Source organism: Mixophyes fleayi, chromosome 12 (assembly GCF_038048845.1).
Source record: "Mixophyes fleayi isolate aMixFle1 chromosome 12, aMixFle1.hap1, whole genome shotgun sequence".
In the NCBI taxonomy this organism is placed as follows: Eukaryota; Metazoa; Chordata; class Amphibia; order Anura; family Limnodynastidae; genus Mixophyes; species Mixophyes fleayi.
The window spans coordinates 81,146,969-81,171,690 of NC_134413.1; the positions used below are offsets into that span (position 1 = coordinate 81,146,969).

At 49.5% G+C, this 24,722-nt stretch overlaps 2 protein-coding genes across 3 annotated transcripts in view; both read right to left on the reverse strand.

Moving 5' to 3' along the window:
- Positions 1-1,511: 1,511 nt before the first annotated feature.
- On the reverse strand, positions 1,512-10,717 carry HAX1 (HCLS1 associated protein X-1). Of its 2 annotated transcripts, none has more exons than XM_075191795.1 (7): positions 10,571-10,717; positions 6,803-7,008; positions 3,310-3,494; positions 3,007-3,055; positions 2,475-2,590; positions 1,924-2,047; positions 1,512-1,848 (listed from the first exon to the last, which is right to left on the reverse strand). In XM_075191795.1, exons 1-7 carry the CDS (start codon positions 10,618-10,620, stop codon positions 1,823-1,825), a joined length of 756 nt encoding a protein of 251 aa, XP_075047896.1. In that variant the 5' UTR covers positions 10,621-10,717; the 3' UTR covers positions 1,512-1,822. The 2 variants fall into 2 exon arrangements, with proteins under 2 accessions (XP_075047896.1, XP_075047895.1); XM_075191794.1 differs by having other exon boundaries at positions 3,007-3,058.
- A 1,231-nt stretch (positions 10,718-11,948) lies between these two features.
- The window catches only part of UBAP2L (ubiquitin associated protein 2 like), a 20,808-nt gene continuing 8,034 nt past the window's right edge, over positions 11,949-24,722 (reverse strand). The window contains 16 exon segments of the mRNA XM_075192019.1: positions 11,949-12,468; positions 14,482-14,517; positions 14,519-14,680; positions 14,884-14,951; positions 17,598-17,714; positions 18,406-18,511; positions 20,703-20,920; positions 21,231-21,312; positions 21,575-21,628; positions 22,225-22,313; positions 22,521-22,713; positions 23,367-23,422; positions 23,425-23,432; positions 23,522-23,699; positions 24,242-24,296; positions 24,401-24,629. Of these exon segments, the coding sequence (XP_075048120.1) occupies positions 12,250-12,468; positions 14,482-14,517; positions 14,519-14,680; positions 14,884-14,951; positions 17,598-17,714; positions 18,406-18,511; positions 20,703-20,920; positions 21,231-21,312; positions 21,575-21,628; positions 22,225-22,313; positions 22,521-22,713; positions 23,367-23,422; positions 23,425-23,432; positions 23,522-23,699; positions 24,242-24,296; positions 24,401-24,629 (1,870 nt within the window). The 3' untranslated portion in view covers positions 11,949-12,249.

Below are 24,722 nucleotides of genomic sequence, written 5' to 3' on the forward strand. Positions count from 1 at the left end.
AACACAAAAAAAACAATAATTATCTTTTTTTTCTATGTCTTCATAGTCATTTTTTTTTCCTAGAAGTTTGTTTTAAAAACGTTAGACGCAACTATTTCCATTGCCAGACCCATTTACGCGCGTTGAGTATGCGGTAGAATCGCTAGTAAAACGCACAACATTAACACCAGTGGGTATCTTTGAAGTTGAAAATAATTAAACTTTTGGTCTTCCCTCATCACTAAGGGCCCCCTGTTATTCACAGAGCTACAACATTGTTTCAACAATGGCAACCAAGTTCTATGTTAGCGACTTAAGTTGTGAAACTATTAGGATGCGTAACGCTTTGAACACTGCTGCAGTTTTGCTTACCCTGGGGTGTGGCTATGCAAAGTGGTGGGTGTGTCTCTACACACTAGTGAAAGTGGCTATGTGGATAGCCGCTCATATGGATCATAACACAATCTGTCAAGTGTCAAACAAATAATTAAGTTCCCGGCCGTCTTAGAGGAAATCTGCCTTCAGGACATGGACGAGTTCAAAACCAGTGACATGAACCTCTCCCCCAAATTTATGCATGTAGAAGCTTTGCAACAAATGGGGTAATTCATTTCAATGGGGTATCCAAGGGAGCGCTATAAATATGAAATATTGAAATATGACAAGCTCGATCTAATGGGTCTTTCCTTACCACTCACTTAAAGCCTTCTGTACATCTACTGACTCAAAACCGAAAATGCAGGATCATTTGGAATAGACCCGAAAAACCTTGCAGTGTTGTACAAATGTCAGATTATTCTATAACTAGCCCGACTGGCTCATAATGTAAAGTCTACAGGCTGAGCTTTTCTCATTTGTTTCAATGCGTTGATTTATTTCAGTAAGGTTTCCGCACAAAGAACGCTGTAAACCCCACTGAAATAAATCAACGCATTGAAACAAATGGGAAAAGTTCAGAGATTTTCAAACTTCGCTGGTGAAATAATCTTTAGATCGCTGAAATTAAATCCCATTTTGGTGGTGTTTTAAAGTCATTTTGATCATATTAGTCGGTATGTTTTATGCTAAATTGCTGTGTGTAGTGAAATATTAAGCATAAAAATCTGGAACACTTAGATTGACTATGAACATAGGAAAATACTCCTGCATGGGATATGAATATAATATACAGAGACCACATTCAACAGAGGTCAACAATCTCCGACTCAAACGACCTACGCGTTGCGGTTGCCATGTAGGTGAATGACCCAGGAAACGAAACGCGCTGTGCGTTTCCATCCTCGGAATTATATAGAACAATATATTTCCTGCTACGCTGTATATACTTTTATACTGACCTAAAATGCTTTTGTGGTTAAAAAAATAAATAAATAAATTAAAGTAAGAGGAAACCAACCACATAACGAGAACCTACCTGAGTTTTCTGCAGAATTAAATGGTACAAAATACAACTAATCTATTGGTCCAGTTGTGCTACAGTTTAACTGCAGGAGTTGTGGATAGGACGATTCATAGGCTGGTATTCTGGTCCATTACTCTAAATATAACCCTTTATTTTCTATATATTTACAGGACACACCGTTGTACAATGTTTTCTTTGTTCTAAACACCGATTAAGGATCGGTCACGTTATCTCTGTGGTGGAAACAGGAACAATCTGCTGCAACGGTCTCATTCTTCTCCAAAACTTTGGACGTGGCCGGTTATGTTTTTTGATTCACAAATATAATATAAATAATAAATGAAAAAAGCTTCTGTTTGGTTATCGGTTCCAGAATCTAGTTCATAAGATGCGGCTCAAAATGGTCTAGAAAATCCCAGACATCAGGGGGGTTGGTCTGTGCTAGTCTGACCTGGGGTCCAGGAAATCTGGGGGATAAGAGGAGAAACATATAAACTTATTCCACCGTCACAGTAACACGTAGGAGCCTCAATATCTCTTACCAATGAGTGATCCCCTGGACGGTTCGATGGTTCCGCTGCTGATGACCTGACCGTCTCTCGTCACAGTTACTGTGGTAGACGAGTTACCTTGTCCATCTTGTACAGTTCTCCTCTCTTCGACTGTCTGTAGCAAGAGAAGAACGCACTTAGGATGACTTATTGTGAGTGGAGCCTAACGCCAATATTTATGCGGGCAGCACGGTGGCTAAGTGGTTAGCACTTCTGCCTCACAGCACTGGGGTCATGAGTTCGATTCCCGACCATGGCCTTTTCTGTGAGGAGTTTGTATGTTCTCCCCGTGTTTGCGTGGGTTTCCTCCCACACTCCAAAAAAACATACTGGTAGGTTAAGTGGCTGCTATTAAATTGCTCACTCCGTCTGTGTGTGTCTATATTAGGGAATTTAGACTGTAAGCCCCAATGGGGCAGGGACTGATGTGAGTGAGTTCTCTGTACAGCGCTGCAAAATTAGTGGCGCTATATAAATAAATGATGATAATGAAGATGATAAAGTACCAGGGTCCTATTAGTTGGGTGTAAAGTACAACTTACCCCATCAGGTCTCGTCACTTTGGAAACTGAGACGCTCCGGAAAAACGATGAAGATGTCGGCCTCCTCGGACTTAGAATAGAGTCCAAACCATGGGACGAGACCTCCGAATCGAGGACTAGAAAAACAGGAGGGTATGAGACGGACAAGACCGGTTTCAGGAGTGAGAGGTGACGACACAGACAAGGTGACACTGGAGAAATTGGGCCGTAGAGTAAACAGTGAACAGGGTCACTAGAGGCCCAACGTTCTCTGCCAAGAGTTGAAGCTCTTTATACCGCTGCACAGGAGCTCATTAGCTCATTCCAGGACACCTAAACCTGGGACATATTATACAATACAGCTATAACGACAACAGACATACACAAACATTAGTGGATATAATCATGCAGTTGGTGATCCGAAATACAGGAAACTAATTTATTAACAAAAGTAGAGTTTCTAATCTAAGATTTATGCGTTGGGAGGTCTTCTTTCAGGACATAAGGGCAATTTAAAGCTTTAATTATATATTCCCAGACTGAGAGTACCTACTTTTGTCTTGCTTGGCGTCTCCTGGAGGGACTACAACTGGACTGTCTTCCTGCTGGAAAGAGAAAGAGAGAGAGAGAGAGAGTAAGATTCCAGATCAACCTTACATCACCGGTCCTGTGGTGGAGCGGGGAATACAGCTCTATGGCGCCACCACCAGGTCAGGAAGTAAAAAATAGAATTTACATACATATACATTTCTGAACTAATGATTTGACTGCAGGATTTAGGTCCCTGGCAGTGTCAAGGGGGGAGGCCACAGCTGTTACCAGCATCTGGGAACGGACCGCACCACCTGCAACGCACCCATCTGTTATTTCCCCAGGGGAGCCATCCTGGGGACCGGGGACCTTCCCGGTTGCTGGGACCCTGTGGATATGGGGTCTGGTCTCTGGGAAGGTGGGAATCTGGATATTTTAACATGGAGTCCCGCAGTGAACCGCCCCTGGATCCTTCGGGACTCTGAATCGGGGGCTCGATCCCTGGTAGATCTACAAAGGAGGAATAAAAGAAAAAAAAAATCAACATATATCAGTGTGTGAATCACCAACTTCAGCTCTGTTTCCAACCGTGGACCATAAGGCTAATGTGACTACCTGCGCTCTACATAAACTAGTCACAGATTTCAAGTTCTGTTGTGTTAATGCGAGTTCAGGTGTCGGGTCATGACCGGGCTGCCGATGTGACCCAACGTCTCTTATTAAGCTTACTTCAGCCGTACTCTACCTCCAGGCAACAAGTGATTAAAAACTGAAAGCAAAAGATTCTTGAGAAAACCCCCTCTGAGGAAGTCGCATACTGTGGCGAAACGCGTTTGACCCAACTTCCTGCAATTCTGATTTCTTTTTCTTTCATTTTTACTCACTTCTAACGGCTTTCACTCCTTCATTATAACAGTGTATGCCATTCTATTGGGTTCGCCTTGTTAATCATTCTAATATTTCATTCTTTTAATGTATTACTGAAATTGATTCTATTATCTATATTTTGCTAATTATTGATCTCTCCCCACTTCATAACCTCCGCCTTTCCATTTTTTGTGAACTCCATAACCTCTGTAACATCATCTCTTTTTAATTTGTTACTACTCCTGCACAACCTAATATCTTATGCATCTCGTCAACGTTTAATCCTTACATACAAGTCATCTGTACGGCTTACGCATTTCACCGTCTCCTACTACTAACTACTGCTATAGAGAACAAGGTCCAGCCTCGACGGAGGATTTGGAGAATACACTAACTGGACACCACAGTATTTTCGAGCATTCGGGTTAGTCCTTGTGCATGACCGAGGGTCAATTTGCTAAATTTATTTCTCACACTTCAATTGACAACTGATGGAGGGACAGTTGTACAATGCAGTAATTACCGTCTTGCCTGAGCTTGATGAAGATCCAAGATATTGCGGATCCTGTAGATGTCGCTCTTCATTGGCCACCAGACCACCTAGTGTCCTTTTTCCACCGTACACAGCAACCAAATCGGTTTCATCCTGAACAAAATGACTGTTCTAAACCGTGGACACCTCTCTCTCTCAATATGCACACGTCACCCACTAATACCGGTAACAGGGACACAAGATGGGCATATTTCGGTGGATCTGTGAAAGGTCTCAAAGGTTTCATTTTGGACCAAATCAAAAAAATAGGTCAAATTTCTATACAGATGTCCGAGGTCCGGATAAATAGCCACGTATTTGACTCTACTTTCAACCAGACGGTGTTCTCCCATTACCAAATCTTTTGCTCTAGCAATAAAGCCTCTATCTGTCCTCATTAGAAGGTCCACTACCCTTAGCGGTTTTCGATATAGGCTTCTGGCGAGAGAAGGTAGAAATGTATATCGATGACACTAGGTGACACCACACGTAGCACTTGACCTAATAAATTATTGTGGACGCGATGGTGGATCATAAAAGGTTCCTGGCACTTAGGCGTTACGAGATGTTGGGGAATTTAAATAGGCCACTTTATTAATCTTGAATTACCACCATTTAACCTGGTCGATGACAGGAACGGTCAAACCGAATTAAAATTATACCAACGTTTATTGCTTCAACAGACAACTTTGTGGTCGGAGAGTTTATTCAGAGATGGAAAGCCAGGGTTAAAGTTGCATGGCCCACAAGAAAGATGATGTTTTGGAAGTCCCCCCATCCTCTTTCTGTAGTTTACAGGTAGCCAGGTGCAAAGTCTGTTCCCATGGTTAGAAAACCCTCTTGTTGAGTCTGCCCCAAGAACTCTGGGCTGGTTCCTCGGCAACTCAGTCACTATGCGTCTCTCAAAGAATGAGATTAGGACTAAGGTTGAGAAACTGGAGTGACGACCGGCATGGATTAAACACACGCATGGCTACGATACATCAATTATACACTTATAATGCGCTCACCCCCGATCTGGTTTGCAGCCTGAGTTTCGGATATCTAGACACTAATTTTTTTTCTTCTCAATACTTATAGCTCTGCCTAATCCTTCAATATAGAAAGACCATGAAGCAGCTAATCTATGACCAATATAAGAACGTCTTATGAGCTGGCAGTAGGGGAGCATGAGAAGCGGATGTTGAGGGCCCGTCTGATGCGCAAAAATGTTATATATATTTGAGAAAGTAAGTGAAGTTGCATTAAATTGCTTACGTATACTTACACACTATACATATTACATAGTATATATTAAATATTACACCTCGCAGCACCTCTTGGATAACAAGTGATTTTATTCATCCTACATGACTCGCACCCAAGTTGCATCGCAATAGGAAACGGTGCCGCAGGTTGTGGACCGGATAAGTGCCGCTGGATCCTAAAATCTATGTCCTAGTCTGGATTGAATAAGTATCTTACTTTTGTTGCATGTAAAAGAATTGCTAAGTGCCTCGCATATCGTCCAATCACAGGGAACTGTCATTTAGTGTATGACCAATCACAAACCCTAATGCAAACAGGCCATATGGAGACAGGTTGGATGCTTCTGAACCTTGAACAATCTAAGAACCCATTTGTTAAACAAACTGAAGGCAAGTTTTTGCCTAGATCTAAATTACAGACACCCCTACACAAGGCTCAGTTATATTCTTTATTTGTTGATCGGCCATCACATGGTATAAGACGATACTTTCTCGGTTGTCTCTAATTATGTATGACTTACCTGCCCTGCAACATTATCTCATTGTCCCTCTACGGATGACTTTTTCCCCCTTTATTTACGAACAAATACTAAATAAAGCAAATTAAAACAAAAAAAAGCGAAATCGGGGGTCAACCAAGGACATCTGTGCGCCGATGTGTTTTACGGTGTCCTACAAGCTGAACAATCCCACCATGGATTAGGCAACGTTCCCAGCTCCTTTCTCAAAGGGCTGACAGCAATGTCATTTAGCCCACCAAGAGTAAGTTGTCATTGGGCTACACCTGGCACCTTCATTTTTGCTGAAGGCAGCGGGCTTCTGGTGAGATCTGCAAGCCAAAATCAAAGTGCCAGGGAAGGATCTGATGTAGGGATAGCAACTACCTTCTGACCGGAGATCACTGTGGCCATTCAATAAAGAACCTACTGTAATTCTAGCTGTGTCGGATGCTCTGGTGCTTGTAGAGGACTGGATGGGGAGCGACAGCAGAAAGACCCTAATTTCTAGGTTGTGTACCATTAAATTTCTAGCAATCTTTCCTATGCGACATCTAATTCTATCCTGATTATTTTCCCCCCTGTATTCAGAGATGAAACCTGGATAAAGCCCTACCATTACTCACTCCGATCACCCCTTCACACACACACTTCAAACACAAGGAGAGAACTTACGGGGAACGTCACGAATCATTGACCCAAAATCTGCAAAGAGTTCATTGAAATCCCTGAAAAATGCATCAAAGCCAAAAGGGTCGTGAAAGGGGGTCTGTCTGTGCCCAAAAGGTGACTGAAAACCGTGGCCGGAAGGCCGGAAGAAGTCGTCTTCATCTTCGTCCTCCTCCTCCTCTTCCAGGGTCATACCTCCAAAGAACGGATCCCTGGAACCAAACGAGATCTTGCGATTTAAAGCGACAGGTCACAGAACCAGGCTTCAAAACATAACTAGATGTCTGTGCGATACATCAGAACTGCTGCAATCACCGTTTAATTACATCAATGTTACTGGAGAGGCAGACAATTCATTTTTACGCTACGTTGTCTCCTCCTACGTACCAGGGAACCAGACATCAGAGAGGAGCTACCAGCAGGAAGGGAGGGAGATCCATTACACAATACATGGCTTACGCCTTACATAGTATTGAATCAGAAAATGTGCATTCACAGTATAACACTATTTCCAGTATAACTATTTGCACAGTCACATCCTTGAATCCAGGTGCTCAGACTCACAGAATGCTGATTATTTACAGAACTGATTATTTGAACACTGCATGGGATTATAGCGAGAGAGTCCACTGGAAATAGGACTATATTAATAAGGAGACGGGTTATTTTCAGGCAGTACTATACACAATGCTATTGGGAATAATATTACTATAGTGACATTGCTGAAGAGACTTTGTTTTACAGAGATAGATCTATCTAAATTTATGGGGGGTGATGGACTTAGATACAGACGTGCACAGTGCCCACAGCAACCAGACATATGCAATGGTCTAGTATGTGTTAGAGGAATAAAAGCTAAATTGCAGATTTGTTGTTAGAAGGTAATAAATAGTATTCCAGGGACTGAGCTGTAGGGCAGGTACTTTCCCGGAAATGTTGTGGAGATGAATCTATAGGGGTCAGACAGCTGGAGAGGGGGAGTGTGTGGAGGGCTGGTGGTTGCGGTGAGGGACACCCCACTATGAAGGGGGGACTAGTAGCTGCGGTGAGGGACACCCCACTATGAAGGAGGGGGCTAGTAGCTGCGGTGAGGGACACCCCACTATGAAGGAGGGGGCTAGTAGCTGCGGTGAGGGACACCCCACTATGAAGGGGGGGGGGGCTAGTAGCTGCGGTGAGGGACACCCCACTATGAAGGGGAGGGGCTAGTAGCTGCGGTGAGGGACACCCCACTATGAAGGGGGGGGGCTAGTAGCTGCGGTGAGTGACACCCCACTATGAAGGGGGGGGGCTAGTAGCTGCGGGGAGGGGCTAGTAGCTGCGGTGAGTGACACCCCACTATGAAGGATGGGGGGGGGGTAGTAGCTGCGGTGAGGGACACCCCACTATGAAGGGGGGGGGGCTAGTAGCTGCGGTGAGGGACACCCCACTATGAAGGGGAGGGGCTAGTAGCTGCGGTGAGGGACACCCCACTATGAAGGGGAGGGGCTAGTAGTTGCGGTGAGGGACACCCCACTATGAGGGGGGGGCTAGTAGCTGCGGTGAGTGACACCCCACTATGAAGGGGAGGGGCACCCCACTATGAAGGGGGGGGGCTAGTAGCTGCGATGAGGGACACCCCACTATGAAGGGGGGGGGGGCTAGTAGCTGCGATGAGGGACACCCCACTATGAAGGGGGGGGGCTAGTAGCTGCGGTGAGTGACACCCCACTATGAAGGGGGGGGGGCTAGTAGCTGCGATGAGGGACACCCCACTATGAAGGGAGGGGGGGGGGCTAGTAGCTGCGGTGAGGGACACCCCACTATGAAGGAGGGGGCTAGTCGCTGCGGTGAGGGACACCCCACTATGAAGAGGGGGGCTAGTAGCTGCGGTGAGGGACACCCTACTATAAAGTGGGGGGCTAGTCGCTGCGGTGAGGGACACCCCACTATGAAGGGGGGGCTAGTAGCTGCGATGAGGGACACCCCACTATGAAGGGGGGGGCTAGTAGCTGCGATGAGGGACACCCCATTATGAAGGGAGGGGCTAGTAGCTGCAATGAGGGACACCCCATTATGAAGGGGGGGGCTAGTCGCTGCGGTGAGGGACACCCCACTATGAAGGGGGGGGCTAGTAGCTGCGATGAGGGACACCCCATTATGAAGGGGGGGGGCTAGTCGCTGCGGTGAGGGACACCCCACTATAAAGTGGGGGGCTAGTCGCTGCGGTGAGGGACACCCCACTATGAAGGGAGGGGGGGGGCTAGTAGCTGTGGTGAGGGACACCCCACTATGAGGGGGGGGCTAGTAGCTGCGGTGAGGGACACCCCACTATGAAGGAGAGGGCTAGTAGCTGCGATGAGGGACACCACACTATGAAGGGGGGGCTAGTCGCTGCGATGAGGGACACCCCACTATGAAGGAGGGGGCTAGTAGCTGCGGTGAGGGACACCCCACTATGAAGGGGGGGCTAGTAGCTGCGGTGAGGGACACCCCACTATGAAGGGGGGGGGGGGCTAGTAGCTGCAGTGAGAGACACCACACAATGGAAACAACCGGCAGCAGAGGGTGACTCCCCACTATGAAGGAGGGGGCTAGTAGCTGCGGTGAGGGACACCCCACTATGAAGGAGGGGGCTAGTAGCTGCGGTGAGGGACACCCCACTATGAAGGAGGGGGCTAGTCGCTGCGGTGAGGGACACCCCACTATGAAGAGGGGGGCTAGTAGCTGCGGTGAGGGACACCCTACTATAAAGTGGGGGGCTAGTCGCTGCGGTGAGGGACACCCCACTATGAAGGAGAGGGCTAGTAGCTGCGATGAGGGACACCCCACTATGAAGGGGGGGGCTAGTCGCTGCGATGAGGGACACCCCACTATGAAGGGGGGGGCTAGTAGCTGCGATGAGGGACACCCCACTATGAAGGGGGGGGCTAGTAGCTGCGATGAGGGACACCCCACTATGAAGGAGGGGGCTAGTAGCTGCGATGAGGGACACCCCATTATGAAGGGAGGGGCTAGAAGCTGCGATGAGGGACACCCCATTATGAAGGGGGGGGCTAGTCGCTGCGGTGAGGGACACCCCACTATGAAGGAGGGGGCTAGTCGCTGCGGTGAGGGACACCCCACTATGAAGGGGGGGGCTAGTAGCTGCGATGAGGGACACCCCATTATGAAGGGGGGGGCTAGTCGCTGCGGTGAGGGACACCCCACTATGAAGGGGGGGGCTAGTAGCTGCGATGAGGGACACCCCATTATGAAGGGGGGGGCTAGTCGCTGCGGTGAGGGACACCCCACTATAAAGTGGGGGGCTAGTCGCTGCGGTGAGGGACACCCCACTATGAAGGGAGGGGGGGGGGCTAGTAGCTGCGGTGAGGGACACCACACTATGAAGGGGGGGCTAGTCGCTGCGATGAGGGACACCCCATTATGAAGGGGGGGGCTAGTAGCTGCGGTGAGGGACACCCCACTATGAAGGGGGGGGGGGGGCTAGTAGCTGCAGTGAGAGACACCACACAATGGAAACAACCGGCAGCAGAGGGTGACTCCCCACTATGAGGGGGGGTGGGTGAGTTGTGGCTGCAGAGAGAGACACCACACTATGGGGGGCAGCTGGTTGCAGAGGGGAACACCCCACTATGAGGAAGGGGGGTGCAGAATGGTACACCACACTATGGGGGTGGCTCTATAGGAACAGACACACAGTGTGACATACAGGAATCAGCCCCGGGGTCATCCATAGAGTGTCTGACATTATTATAGGGGGGCAGCCTCTGTATCCCATAGTTATCTCCTTACCTCCTCCCCGGCGGCTCAAAGAATCTCCTGAACAGATCGAACAGGCTCATGGTCCGTGTGAGACCCCCTCACACATCTACCCCGCTCTGACCTACAGCGCAGGCTGCAAACTGTCCAACTGCGCGCACTTCCGCCAACCACGGCAACGTATCGCCCAACTTCCGCCAACCGCGGAGAACGCTCCGCCCTAATTCCGCCAGACGAGCTGTAAGCCTCAAAACTCTTTTCCGCCAGGCAGCCGGGTGCCCGCAAGGGACAAACATCGTTATTCAATGTTCAGCGGGTCCTACAGGGAGCTGTATGTAGTTTTTAGAGCAGAACTTTTCAATTGACCTAACAGGTATCATCACCTCCAGTGCTCATCAGGGGGGGCTGGCAAACTATAGCCTGGGGGGGTACTTTGTGGCTCCTCCCTCAGTGATGTCACTGGTTCCTAGTGACTGGATAGGCTGCACTCTCAGTGATGTCACTGGTTCCTAGTGACTGGATAGGCTGCACTCTCAGTGATGTCACCGGTTCCTAGTGACTGGATAGGCCGCACTCTCAGTGATGTCACTGGTTCCTAGTGACTGGATAGGCTGCACTCTCAGTGATGTCACTGGTCCCTAGTGACTGGATAGGCCGCACTCTCAGTGATGTCACTGGTCCCTAGTGAGTGGATAGGCTGCACTCTCAGTGATGTCACTGGTCCCTAGTGACTGGATAGGCTGCACTCTCAGTGATGTCACTGGTTCCTAGTGAGTGGATAGGCTGCACTCTCAGTGATGTCACTGGTTCCTAGTGATTGGATAGGCTGCACTCTCAGTGATGTCACTGGTCCCTAGTGACTGGATAGGCTGCGCTCTCAGTGATGTCACTGGTTCCTAGTGATTGGATAGGCTGTATTGAGCATTTTGTCATGGTTACTACCATCCACCATATATTCCAAAAGTGCAAAAAAGTTCTGGTACAGTACGTATTAAAGTTGACAGGACATAGATCTCAGTATATCACCATGTACTGCATGGGATCTCCATACAAGAAGCTGGTGATACAGTTGAATCTGTCTATAACAGGGCTCCCATGATGTGATTCTACGACACATTAAGTATAATCTATAACTTATATTTCTGTATACGCTGTACTGTCCTGTACAGGGACTAACCTCTAATATCCTCTTTTCTGCATCGTGCCTTTCCCGTAATGCCCTTAGTCGTACATAGTTCATTTATTATCGTGAAAAGAAAGCAAATAATGGAACTGGACTAAATTAAGAAACCTGCAAGCAGACACCATAGAAACCAGGTAATGTCCTATAAGGAGAACATGTCAGAGAGGCCCTTTACCCTGTGCCGTGCTGACGACTTGCATGCGTTCAATAAATGGCCAAAGTCGGACATGCAGCTGTGTTTTCCTTTTATATATACAAGACACATTTATCCATTAAATTTAGAACACAGTACAAAAAAAAAAAAAAAACACATCAACTAATGATTCATACAATGCAGAATTCATAGCAATCCTTCCTAGGGTATACAGAGGTGGGGGCGCACATTTCCCCTCTCTCACCTCTGCAAAAAGGTTAAAAATAAGGGGGAGGGGGAGTGAGGAGGGAGAATATAACAAAACAAATGAGAATAATAAGACCGGCCCTATGCCAAAAGAGCAAACATTTCATAAATGGGGACAGAATACAAATTCTATATTACATAAAAGGGAAGAGCTGAAGAGAGGGGATCCAGAGTTCTGTGCCAATCCCGTGGTTCCGTTTCTGGTTCGCAATGTTCTGTGTTTGGGAGGAGGAGGGGCCCAGGGCTGCCGCTAGTTTGCTCCCCAGCTCTATAGCTGCTGTAGGCGGACTTGCTGGCCTGAGACTTTTGAGGCATGTTGGCGCCTTGCGTTCGCTGTCCGGAGCCAGTCTGTGGAGAGAAGGTGGTCGGATAGTTTATAAGTCTGTGGTTATCCCCCTACCGTGGCAGAGTAACCGGACCGGCGTGCAAGCAGTACACTGTACTCAACCAAAGAGGCAATAAACAAAGTGGAGTAAAAGAGTAAATAAAGAACATCCCACCCAGACTTGTTCTGCTTGCACACACCGACCCTTCTGCACATACATGACCTTTATCATATATGTGATTACAGCCACGGTTACTCCCAGTCATAAACATCTATTACCAGTGTTTTTTTGGGAAGTGGGCGTGGGGTACATCAAACTAAGGGGTATCTGGTATTTCGGAGGCCTCATGCACCAGTCCATATGGAGAAAACACCTTTCACCAGTCAGTGGCACAGCGGTGAGTGTGAGTGGGGTTGTGCACACCTTCTTCCCACCACGTGAGGGTAGTGCCGCCACGTGTGGAGGCCGCGGGGTCGTCACATTTACCTGTTCATCGCGCAGCAGCTGGTAATACCAAATCTGCAAATAGGGCAGCTGGTGCACAGGGGCCGGATATGCAAAATAAAGGGACAGATTTTAAGCAGGGGTCAAAGGGCACCAACCCAACAGTGGTGGCGGGGACAGTGTGACAATCATCACTGTGGTGGCAGAAATATCTGTGACTCACACTGGGCGTTACTAGGACACGGGAATATGATTGTATACAAGTAGACAACAATATACTATAGGTGAGATATTACCAGTGATGTATACAGTGATATCACTCCCTCTCTATGTCCTGGAGATCTGGTGTATAGATCTGATCACTATACTATAGGTGAGATATTACCAGTGATGTATACAGTGATATCACTCCCTCTCTATGTCCTGGAGATCTGGTGTATAGATCTGATCACTATACTGTAGGTGAGATATTACCAGTGATGTATACAGTGATATCACTCCCTCTCTATGTCCTGGAGATCTGGTGTATAGGTCTGATCACTATACTGTAGGTGAGATATTACCAGTGATGTATACAGTGATATCACTCCCTCTATGTCCTGGAGATCTGGTGTATAGACCTGATCACTATACTGTAGGTGAGATATTACCAGTGATATATACAGTGATATCACTCCCTCTCTATGTCCTGGAGATCTGATGTATAGATCGAATCACTATACTGTAGGTGAGATATTACCAGTAAATGTATACAGTGATATCACTCCCTCTCTGTGTCCTAGAGATCTGGTGTATAGGTCTGATCACTATACTGTAGGTGAGATATTACCAGTGATGTATACAGTGATATCACTCCCTCTATGTCCTGGAGATCTGGTGTATAGATCTGATCACTATACTGTAGGTGAGATATTACCAGTGATGTATACAGTGATATCACTCCCTCTCTGTGTCCTAGAGATCTGGTGTATAGATCTGATCACTATACTGTAGGTGAGATATTACCAGTGATGTATACAGTGATATCACTCCCTCTCTGTGTCCTGGGGATCTGGTGTATAGATCTGATCACTATACTGTAGGTGAGATATTACCAGTGATGTATACAGTGATATCAGTCCCTCTATGTCCTGGAGATCTGGTGTATAGATCTGATCACTATACTGTAGGTGAGATATTACCAGTGATGTATACAGTGATATCACTCCCTCTCTGTCCTGGAGATCTGGTGTATAGATCTGATCACTATACTGTAGGTGAGATATTACCAGTGATGTATACAGTGATATCACTCCCTCTATGTCCTGGAGATCTGGTGTATAGATCTGATCACTATACTGTAGGGTGAGATATTACCAGTGATGTATACAGTGATATCACTCCCTATCTGTATCCTGGAGATCTGGTGTATAGATCTGATCACTATACTGTAGGTGAGATATTACCAGTGATGTATACAGTGATATCACTCCCTCTCTATGTCCTGGAGATCTGGTGTATAGATCTGAACCACACAATACCAGGTCAGCATTTTACAGGGCACGTTTACAACAAAGCCATTATCTCTCACCCCATATGGGGCGTGGGTTACCTGGGCATCCTGCTGGAGGTGGTGGTGAAGAATCTGGGGAGTGGGGCTGCTGATGCGGAGCCAGGATGTGCATGAATGGAGCCGGGGGATAGGCGGCTGCTGTGGCCGGGTTGATGGGGGCCCCACTTGCCAGCGCCGAGGGCAAGCTGAAGGACGTGGCTGGGGTACCAGTGTGGAATCCCTGCTTCTCGTACGATTGCTGAAAGAAAGAATCAGAATGGGGGAAGGGGGTGAGAATTGGGTGAGGGGAACATTCTGCCCCTCAAAGCTCCTCTCGCTAAACTCTCTAACCCTTCCTGGCTGCAGGCTGAAAGGAGAGTGTTATACGGAGAGGGAAGGTGAATGCTAGTCTTGCGGAAACATGCCAGCCTCTGCCACACAGAAGTACATCTTGTGACATACCTGCGTCTTAGAATAGACGGACCCCGAGATATCAGGAACGCCGGTATTACTGGAGGTGACGGACACACCTGTGGGGATAGCACACCACATTTGCACACAGTTCTTGGGTGATTTTCCAGCGCAATAAACTAACCCAAGCCAACGTGAAATAGCAATGTCATTGGTCAACGCAAAGTTAGCCAACTCCAGGTAAGTTTAGGCAAAACCGTGCCCCCCACCCCAGGTAGAAGCCCCAGAGCACGCATTATTACAGAACATTCATAAATACTACAAGCGTTCAGCTGACATTGTCACACCCTGCGGAGAACGGGTCTCATGGCCGTTTCCTGAGCGCTCTCCAAATAAACCCCAGAACAAGGCTCCACACACAAAACCGCGTCACCTTGATGGCGTTTTAAATAGTTCGGGTAAAGTCTAATCCTTCAGCCAGGTATAGCTTATCTGTGTGACATATTTGCATTTCTGAGCGGGATTTGACTTACAGAATAACCGATCAGTAGCAGCCGCCACAGAACTACAAATATTATTTTCAGCCAATGGGTGATTGTGTATCAGTCATGTGCCTTGTGTAGACCTAAGTGACATATTGGCCATCAGCCACAGTAAAGACCAGGCATGTGTAGAATAGTCTTGTACTAAGTCTGTGATCCATCTAATCTAAAGCAAAGAACGGCGTCTGAAAACTACCTTCTGGAGCACACTACATCTCCCATATGTGAAAGCAGAGTAGCAGGGTAGAGGAAGGTCGGGAGAGCACAGAGAAAGCGGGTTGGCCGAGCGAGAGGGAGAGGAGAGAAAGGAGGCTGGGGGGCCGAGCGAGAGGGAGAGGAGAGAAAGGAGGCTGGGGGGCCGAGCGAGAGGGAGAGGAGAGAAAGGAGGCTGGGGGGCCGAGCGAGAGGGAGAGGAGAGAAAGGAGGCTGGGGGGCCGAGCGAGAGGGAGAGGAGAGAAAGGAGGCTGGGGGGGCCGAGCGAGAGGGAGAGGAGAGAAAGGAGGCTGGGGGGGCCGAGCGAGAGGGAGAGGAGAGAAAGGAGGCTGGGGGGCCGAGCGAGAGGGAGAGGAGAGAAAGGAGGCTGGGGGGCCGAGGGAGAGGAGAGAAAGGAGGCTGGGGGGCCGAGCGAGAGGGAGGGGAGAGAAAGGAGGCTGGGGGGCCGAGCGAGAGGGAGAGGAAGGAGAGAAAGGAGGCTGGGGGGCCGAGCGAGAGGGAGAGGAAGGAGAGAAAGGAGGCTGGGGGGCCGAGGGAGAGGGAGAGGAGAGAAAGGAGGCTGGGGGGGCCGAGCGAGAGGGAGAGGAGAGAAAGGAGGCTGGGGGGCCGAGGGAGAGGAGAGAAAGGAGGCTGGGGGGCCGAGCGAGAGGGAGGGGAGAGAAAGGAGGCTGGGGGCCGAGCGAGAGGGAGAGGAAGGAGAGAAAGGAGGCTGGGGGGCCGAGGGAGAGGAGAGAAAGGAGGCTGGGGGGCCGAGCGAGAGGGAGAGGAGAGAAAGGAGGCTGGGGGGCCGAGCGAGAGGGAGAGGAGAGAAAGGAGGCTGGGGGGCCGAGCGAGAGGGAGAGGAGAGAAAGGAGGCTGGGGGGCCGAGGGAGAGGAGAGAAAGGAGGCTGGGGGGCCGAGCGAGAGGGAGGGGAGAGAAGGAGGCTGGGGGGCCCGAGCGAGAGGGAGAGGAAGGAGAGAAAGGAGGCTGGGGGGGCCGAGGGAGAGGAGAGAAAGGAGGCTGGGGGGCCGAGCGAGAGGGAGGGGAGAGAAAGGAGGCTGGGGGGCCGAGCGAGAGGGAGAGGAAGGAGAGAAAGGAGGCTGGGGGGCCGAGGGAGAGGAGAGAAAGGAGGCTGGGGGGGGCCGAGCGAGAGGGAGGGGAGAGAAAGGAGGCTGGGGGGCCGAGCGAGAGGGAGAGGAAGGAGAGAAAGGAGGCTGGGGGGCCGAGGGAGAGGAGAGAAAGGAGGCTGGGGGGCCGAGCGAGAGGGAGGGGAGGAGAAAGGAGGCTGGGGGGCCGAGGGAGAGGGGAGGAGAGAAAGGAGGCTGGGGGGCCGAGGGAGAGGGAGAGGAGAGAAAGGAGGCTGGGGGGCCGAGGGAGAGGGAGAGGAGAGAAAGGAGGCTGGGGGGGCCGAGCGAGAGGGAGAGGAGAGAAAGGAGGCTGGGGGGCCGAGGGAGAGGGAGAGGAGAGAAAGGAGGCTGGGGGGCCGAGCGAGAGGGAGAGGAGAGAAAGGAGGCTGGGGGGGCCGAGGGAGAGGGAGGAGAGAAAGGAGGCTGGGGGGCCGAGGGAGAGGGAGGAGAGAAAGGAGGCTGGGGGGGCCGAGGGAGAGGGAGGGGAGAGAAAGGAGGCTGGGGGGGCCGAGCGAGAGGGAGAGGAGAGAAAGGAGGCTGGGGGGCCGAGCGAGAGGGAGAGGAAGGAGAGAAAGGAGGCTGGGGGGCCGAGGGAGAGGAGAGAAAGGAGGCTGGGGGGCCGAGCGAGAGGGAGAGGAGAGAAAGGAGGCTGGGGGGCCGAGGGAGAGGGAGGAGAGAAAGGAGGCTGGGGGGGCCGAGGGAGAGGGAGGGGAGAGAAAGGAGGCTGGGGGGGCCGAGGGAGAGGAGAGAAAGGAGGTTGGGGGGCCGAGGGAGAGAAGAGAAAGGAGCTGGGGGGCCAAGAGAGAGGAAAGAAAGGAGGTTGGAGAGCAGGGGAGAAACGCGTCAGCCTTAGGTTGTATTGTAAGACAAGGAAATGAAGCTGGAAGCAGAGAGAGCACTTACCAGCGCCTGGTCCGTTGGTGCAAGCAGCAGCAGGTTTGCTCTGACCAGGAGAAGCCCCACTATATGCACCCTTACAGAAATCCCCCACGCTGGAAACCTGGCCCAAGTCCTCAAAGCCTGTGAACAGATACAGCCCTCAGCATCGAAAGGGACCCCAAGCTCAGCTAAAGTCACATACCCAAGCATAACCACCAGGGGGAGCATTCTGACAAAAGACACACAACCACACCCCCAACAGACCTCCATAGTACATTGTATGTGATAACCTGGAGGAACAGACAAAACGCGTGGGAAACGCTCAGACATTGGTTCCTGCATGAAGGGGGGGGGGGGGGACGGGACAATTAACACTGTTTTTGGAGCCCAAAGTCAGATTCCTCCATTATCAGCACCTTCTAAGACTAGCCCTCAGGCTTCTCACCTGCTGCTGCTCGGACCACCAGCCGGGAAAAGACGCTCTGCTGTAGTTAAAAAAAAATCAGGACAAAGGCGGAAAAGAGCGGGACAGAGGTGAGGCGGGAAAGAGGTGAGGAGGGGGAGACACTTAGGCATTCAAAGCTTGCGTAGCAATAGGTTCATTTCACCTGCTAAACCAGAGAACCCGGGGGCCACCACATCCCAAGAGTACTTTTACACAAAAACCATGGCTTTGAAGGGATATGTCCTTTTAAATTTCATCAGCAAGTCCCCCGCTATATCCCCTCAGCAATGTACTGCAGCCAAGGGTGTGGCTAAGTGTCGGCAGTATTTAGAATTTGGCTGCAGAAAATGACCCCGTTGCTGACCAGGGGTTAGTAAATTCCCTTACCGGTGCTGTACGCGTGGGAGCCGTAACTGGGCGCCTGCTGGAAAGCCGCAGCCGACGTGTTGACACCGACATTGACCCCGTGCTGCTTCGAAGTGGTCGGCGCCACCTAGAGGAGAGAAGAGGATACAGCAAGCGTGAGCAGCCCCGCTGGATCTGAAGGAGGAAACCTCTCTGGCAGCAAGACAACGGGGACACCTAGTGGCGAATCGGAGACACGGCAACTGGGATATCAAATTAGGCACTTTGCAGCCAACCAATACTATGTGTATCCTTCTTCATTCCAGCTACACTGCATATCTATAAACCCAACTACATGGTAGGGCATGTACATAGCATGCTGATTTAACCAGGGTGTACACAATACACTGTGCTGAACTCAATTCCTATCATGCGTTCTCTTGGCCGGAACGTGCAGGGGATGCTGGTGGTATTTCAGTCTGTCGTTTTATTGCAGGACTCTAGGTGTACAAAATCATGTTGAGAGACGAGTTTTCTAGTGTAGGTTCATCGGTAATCTAGGCAATGACAAATGGCTGCAGGTGGAACACACAGACAACCAGTGAGAGCTTCTCGCCCAGGACCAGACACACAGGAGGCAGGCTGCATTCTCACCTCGGCGCAGAGGATTCTGGGACGTACCTGGAGCTGTGGCAGCAAGACGGGCGCTCTCCCGGGGAGAGTCTAGCAGTGTGCAGGGAGGTTACAGGTTAAGTCTGAGGCCGCCACTAACACATCCAGAGAGGACCGGGATGGCGGCTGATGCTGTTTTATCACTCGAAATGTTTAAAACATGCCTGTCCCCAAGTGTCACATAGCACTGCCCACCACACAACTTGCAGCAGGCACAGAAGAATCCATACTGACTTGCAATAGCCCAGTCATTCCGTGTCTAGAATTTGAGGTTCAGTTGTGAAAGACTACGACGGAGGAGCCCATTAGGAATAAGGAACAGCTCAAGAGGGAGCAGATTTCGTACAGTTTATTGAAAATACTTTTATTAAGTATTGAGATATTTACAATCAGGCAAAAAATATATATATATGTATTGACCAAAACATGTTACAACACAGGAAAAAAAAAAAAGCAAAACAGAGCGTCAAATTCCAGGTTCCACTAAGAAGAAAGGGGTGAAACTCAATTCCTACTAATCAACCAAGGTTTAACGCGATTCACCAATTACGTCTTTACAGGAAAGTTATGGTAAAAACACAGCCTTAAATATAGGTGTATCTAGGCAATAAATGGGCGTTATACTAACCACTCTATAGATAAGCTGCGGAATCTTCTCAAAGTTATTGAAACGGACAGAACGCCCCCCCCCCCCCCCCCCACACACTATACCTAGCGCTCGGTACAAAGGCCAACACTTATCACGACTAACATTCTGCAGTGCACACCGCCAAACCTCCCAAGACGCCAAGGGGGAAACGAAAGCAGAACCTTCCTCCCCGCACAGCTCTAAAGCTGTTTCTTGCAACGACAAGCTGCGTATGTAATCAATTTTACTGTTCCGAGTGCACGAAACGCCAGGTCGTTCTGAAAGACAGAGACCTGCCCCTATCATGTACCTGAATATAGCCGTCGCTCAGAGTGGAGCCATCCACTCGGCAAATCCTGCCAGATACGTAGGATTGAGCTGAGAAGTCAGCTTGAAGACCCAACAGAAACATTACGGCTTGAAACGTAAGATTTGTAAATGTAAGCTGGACGTGCTGGGACAGCAATGCAAAGCTTCTCCTACAGCGGCGATTCATAATAACCCAACGCTAACCCTCGCTTATGAGTCATGCAAATAAAAAGTCACCAGCTAGATAAGGCTGTGTTTCAGTACTCGGACTTCCCATATATACCTGGACAGTTTAGTAGGGCAGCCTAACTGACCCTAATTCCAGGCAGACCGTAGAAAGGAATAAAAAGAAAAAAAGAAAAAAAAAGCCTCAAATAAAAATCTGTATAAACAGACAACAACCACCCCCCCCCTCCCCCAACTACACCCCCCTCCCCTCTGTCGGTCACAGCATGCAGAACGGAGTGTCAAATTAATGGCGTCCTTTCAGAGTCTGACTGCGACAAGATCACGGCTTGGCAGGGTTTGTAGTCCTCAACCGCCCCCATTAGGGTGGGCTTCTTGTCCGAGAGAGAGGGTAGGGCGGACGTTTAAATTATATTTAGGAGGATCTGCTGCAAGGTCACATGTTTTAAGGTGCTATTTTTTTTTCAGAGCTCTCCCATCATCCCCCTCATAAAAACAGTTATGTTGGGGTGTCACTGCGTTACTAACGGAAATGCGCACTCACTGGGAACACGGCTGGCCCATACTGGAAAGTGCTGGGCAGGCCCGGTACCCCGGGGTAGTAGGGAAGACTGGTGTAGCTGTATCCGGGAGGCAGGGCTGGGTTGAGGAATGTTTGCTGGGTGGTGTGGTGTCCTTGCGTCTGGTTCTGCTGCGGTTGCGCCAGGGTCGTGGCGGGAGATGGGGAGGACGCGTCCCCGCGACCGAACTTGCCAAGGTCACCTGCAGGGAAGAATAGAAGGAGAGGGTCAGGACCTCGGTGTTTATCATGACGTAACCCCCCCCCCCCACCCCCACATCAACGGGTCTGTGTCAGAGACAGATGGTTCAAGGTCAGCCCGTGACAAACTGCCCCGATTCATCCAATCGCAGCTCTGTTATTATTGCATGCGCTGTCCCCCTTCACGGCCACGGGAAAAAGCAGGAAGGGTCAACTGGCATGCTTCGTTACAGAGTACCCACCTCCCAAATCAAACCACCCCTCTGACAATGCACAGGACTTTAAAGTGTCATTAGACAAAAGCGTACATACCAGAGTAGGGGTTACTGGTCAAGCTGGTTTCTCTTCCGGTAAGCTGGGTGCTGGGTGTGGGGAACGGGATGCTATAATAATCCTGCAATACAATGGGCAAAGTTCCGTCCTTGGAGTGTTTGACGGCAACATTCCAAAGTACGATTTGTGAGATCCGCTGAATTTATAGTCTATGTGGGTGGGGGTCTATATATAATATAGGAATACAAGTATATAGGAATAATAAAGGAAAGTCTGGTCGGAATACAAATTTAAATGAAAATTTGTGGCATGAGACAAGACCAAATTCTGCCAAAAAATTTCGCTCGTCTCTAATCATCCGGTATTGTGAACGGGAAACTCACCAAGGGGAATCTTGTCTGTAACATCTGTAGATCGTCGTAACCATAGACCTGCGGCTGGGGGGGAAATAATACTTGTCAAATTCAGGACTAAGGAATCATTGACTTTCACAACTATGGGGGGGGGGGGGGGGGGGGACACAAATCTGGGGGCAAAGAATTAGGAAATGGTAACAGCGAATGTACTCTATGAGAAGCAATTCAAAAGGTGACAAAGTGAGATTTTAAAGCGTCTCTGACTCCTACAAGCAGCGGAGGTAGATGTTTCTGAAAAAGTTTTCACTAGGAACTGGCGCCATCGGCTTCAAACTGATTCCACCGTGCGTCGGACAATGGGCAACACTTTAGAAAGATCTGCTGAAATATATTTAGTGATGTGCTGTAATATAGCTCAGAATGCAGCTCTAGCCATAGGGTGTTACATTACAAAGCTTTCGTGGAATAAACTAGTACACAGCACCACCTATGGGCTATGAGAGGGACTGCACCACAAGTGACTTTCCAGTTGTACCAATAACTATGAAACGTTCTAGCGTAAGAAGTCTCATCGCTGTAGGAACGGAGTACATAACGCTGCTGGACAAAACCACAGAACTATGTAAAGCTCAACTCATGCCCTCACCGATACCCCCCACGGAAACCCAGAGACTTACGGGATAGGCATGTAACAGACCAGGAGCCATGATGTATGGGTTTGGTAACAGCGGGGCTACCCCTGGAGGCAAGTTTGGAGGTGCTTTACCTGTAGGAGACAAAGGAAGAGGTTAAACAGAGGTGAACAGAACGGACCCAGTACAGACCGGATCCGAAGACATTTCCAATATTTAACAGCCTAATGACGACTCAAACATAGTAACGAGTGATGGACATAGACTTCCCAGGTGGACATAAAACCCCTCAAACATCTCTGAACCTCAGCAAGACAACACGAACACTCAGCCCTTATTACCCGATGCGGTAGCAATGGAGTTTCGTGAGGAAGGGGCAATTGTGGAACTGGTACTCAGTCCGAGCAGTCCGAGCCCCAGGCTGCTGACGTTGAGGGTAGAAGAGGCGGGTGGAACGCTGGGGACTACGCTGGAGGCCATGGAGTAGGTGGTGACGGACGAGTGCAGGCTGGCATCGCTCTCTACGTTGGTGTGCTGAAAAAGAGGCGTAAGTGTCACACGTCTGGAGTTTTTACTGGACAAATCGTGAACTCACATTTTAAAAGAGTAGACAAGACAGACATGATGGGAGATGAGGTACAGGTAGGACGTTGCTAACTGTGGTGTCAGATCGGGCCAGGAACCTAATTAAATCTCATGCCGGCAGTATAAACGCCAGTTTTCTGTCACACTACGATGCCTTCCAGTCTGCAGCGGGAGGAATTAAATTCCCCGTGGGTGGACTCCGTGGCAATGTAGCTTCACAAATCTTTCTTCACACCCCATACAGGCGAGCAGGAAAAATAAACGATGTCCGAGAACCGTAGTGGAAGTGAGAGGTATTGAACTGCCTCCATAGAGCACATCCACTGTAGTGTGACAGGAGTCTGGCCTCTACCGTTAATGTGCCATCGTATATTTTTAGTAACAAGTTCCTGGCGCTTCCACATATTTGTATACAGTGGACATATAATTATTTGTACATGAAGTGTACGGACGTTGCAGGCCATCAATGATCAATAACTGATCAGACGGAGGGCAAGTCTGCTGTGCTCTGGCATGTACTGTCCCCCCTTGATGGCCACGAGAGAAGCCAGGAAGGGTCTACTGACATGCGGGTTGTTGGGTAACAAGCCGACTGCACTCACCATGGGAGTGGACGAGGAGGTCCTCACCGTGGACAATACAGGTGTCTGGTGTTGGAGGGTAATGTACTGCGGAGGAAGAGACACGTTACGTGGTCAGCATAGTACAAGTACCAGTGGGCGCACGGTGAGGTTACCCCGGATCTATCGCACCCTACCTGCTGAGCTGAGTGGAGGCGACTGGATTCGTCAGCTCCTCGGTGTGGCTCAGGCCGCTCAGTTGTGAGGAGTGCGTTCCAGCGGTGGTCAGCAAGGAGGACGCAGACACTGGGTCACTGAGGGAGGCGATGCTGGGAGCGGACGAGGGATCCACTTTTACTGTGGGGGCTGACGGCACTGAGTGACAAACACAACAAACAACATTAGATAGTCAATCCATACAGAACCCTTTCTTCCCTGAATCGTTATGCATACAAAACATTCCTACTTCCGGTTCCTCATGATACGATTATATATACACTTTTTAAAATACACCTTTTAAAATACACACAGAGTGGTGGCGGCCATTTTGTGGACTGAACCAATATTTTGGGATCTGTGGCATCACAAGGCGCCAAGTGACTATAATTCATGGCCTGCTTAACTCCTTGTGATACAGTAGCACGGACATTTGGGATGAACTAAAGATCTTCAGAGCTGATCACTTATTGACCTCAAGACCCCTCATGAAAAAAAAAATACTTAAACTTTGTACAGATTTATCCAATCATCAGACCACAGACATGTCCGATTCTTTATTGGACCATCCGGTTAATGTGGCACACACTGTCCCCCCTTAAAGACTACAGACAGTCTGAAAGGGTCTACGGGTGTGCTGGCGCCCTCTGCTGGAGGACCAAGGACACAACAGGAATGCGATACACACACACACTACTGACCTTCTCCTGATACAGGAGCCTGCATTGTGGAAGCTTGCGTGGAGTTAAAGCCGTTCTACAGAGAGAGGAGACACTGTTAGGAAGGACGGTCAATATCCTCATATCATAATCTATTCACTAATTCTGCCTAAAATGGCCGCTGACCGCCGACTGAGGTACCTTGGACTGGCCGAGATCCTTCTGCGGAGAGGAGGTGGAGGACGAGATGGGATATCTCCTGGTCTGAGTGGACCTCTGTTCGTAGATGGGGCCCTGAGAGTTGGTCTGTGAGGTAAACGTTGCGGCCTGAATGCTGCCCCCCTGATACACGGCCTCGGGGCTCTGGCTGACGACCACGTTGCTGGACATGTCGCTGTCAGAAAAGATGAGCATTATATAGAGGCACCACCTTGCGCGTTCTCAGCACGTAAGATCTGCGTTACAGGTCTGTGCGCTCGGCAGAAGAACCACCAAAAAAAAAAAAACATTTGAGGCGTCGTCT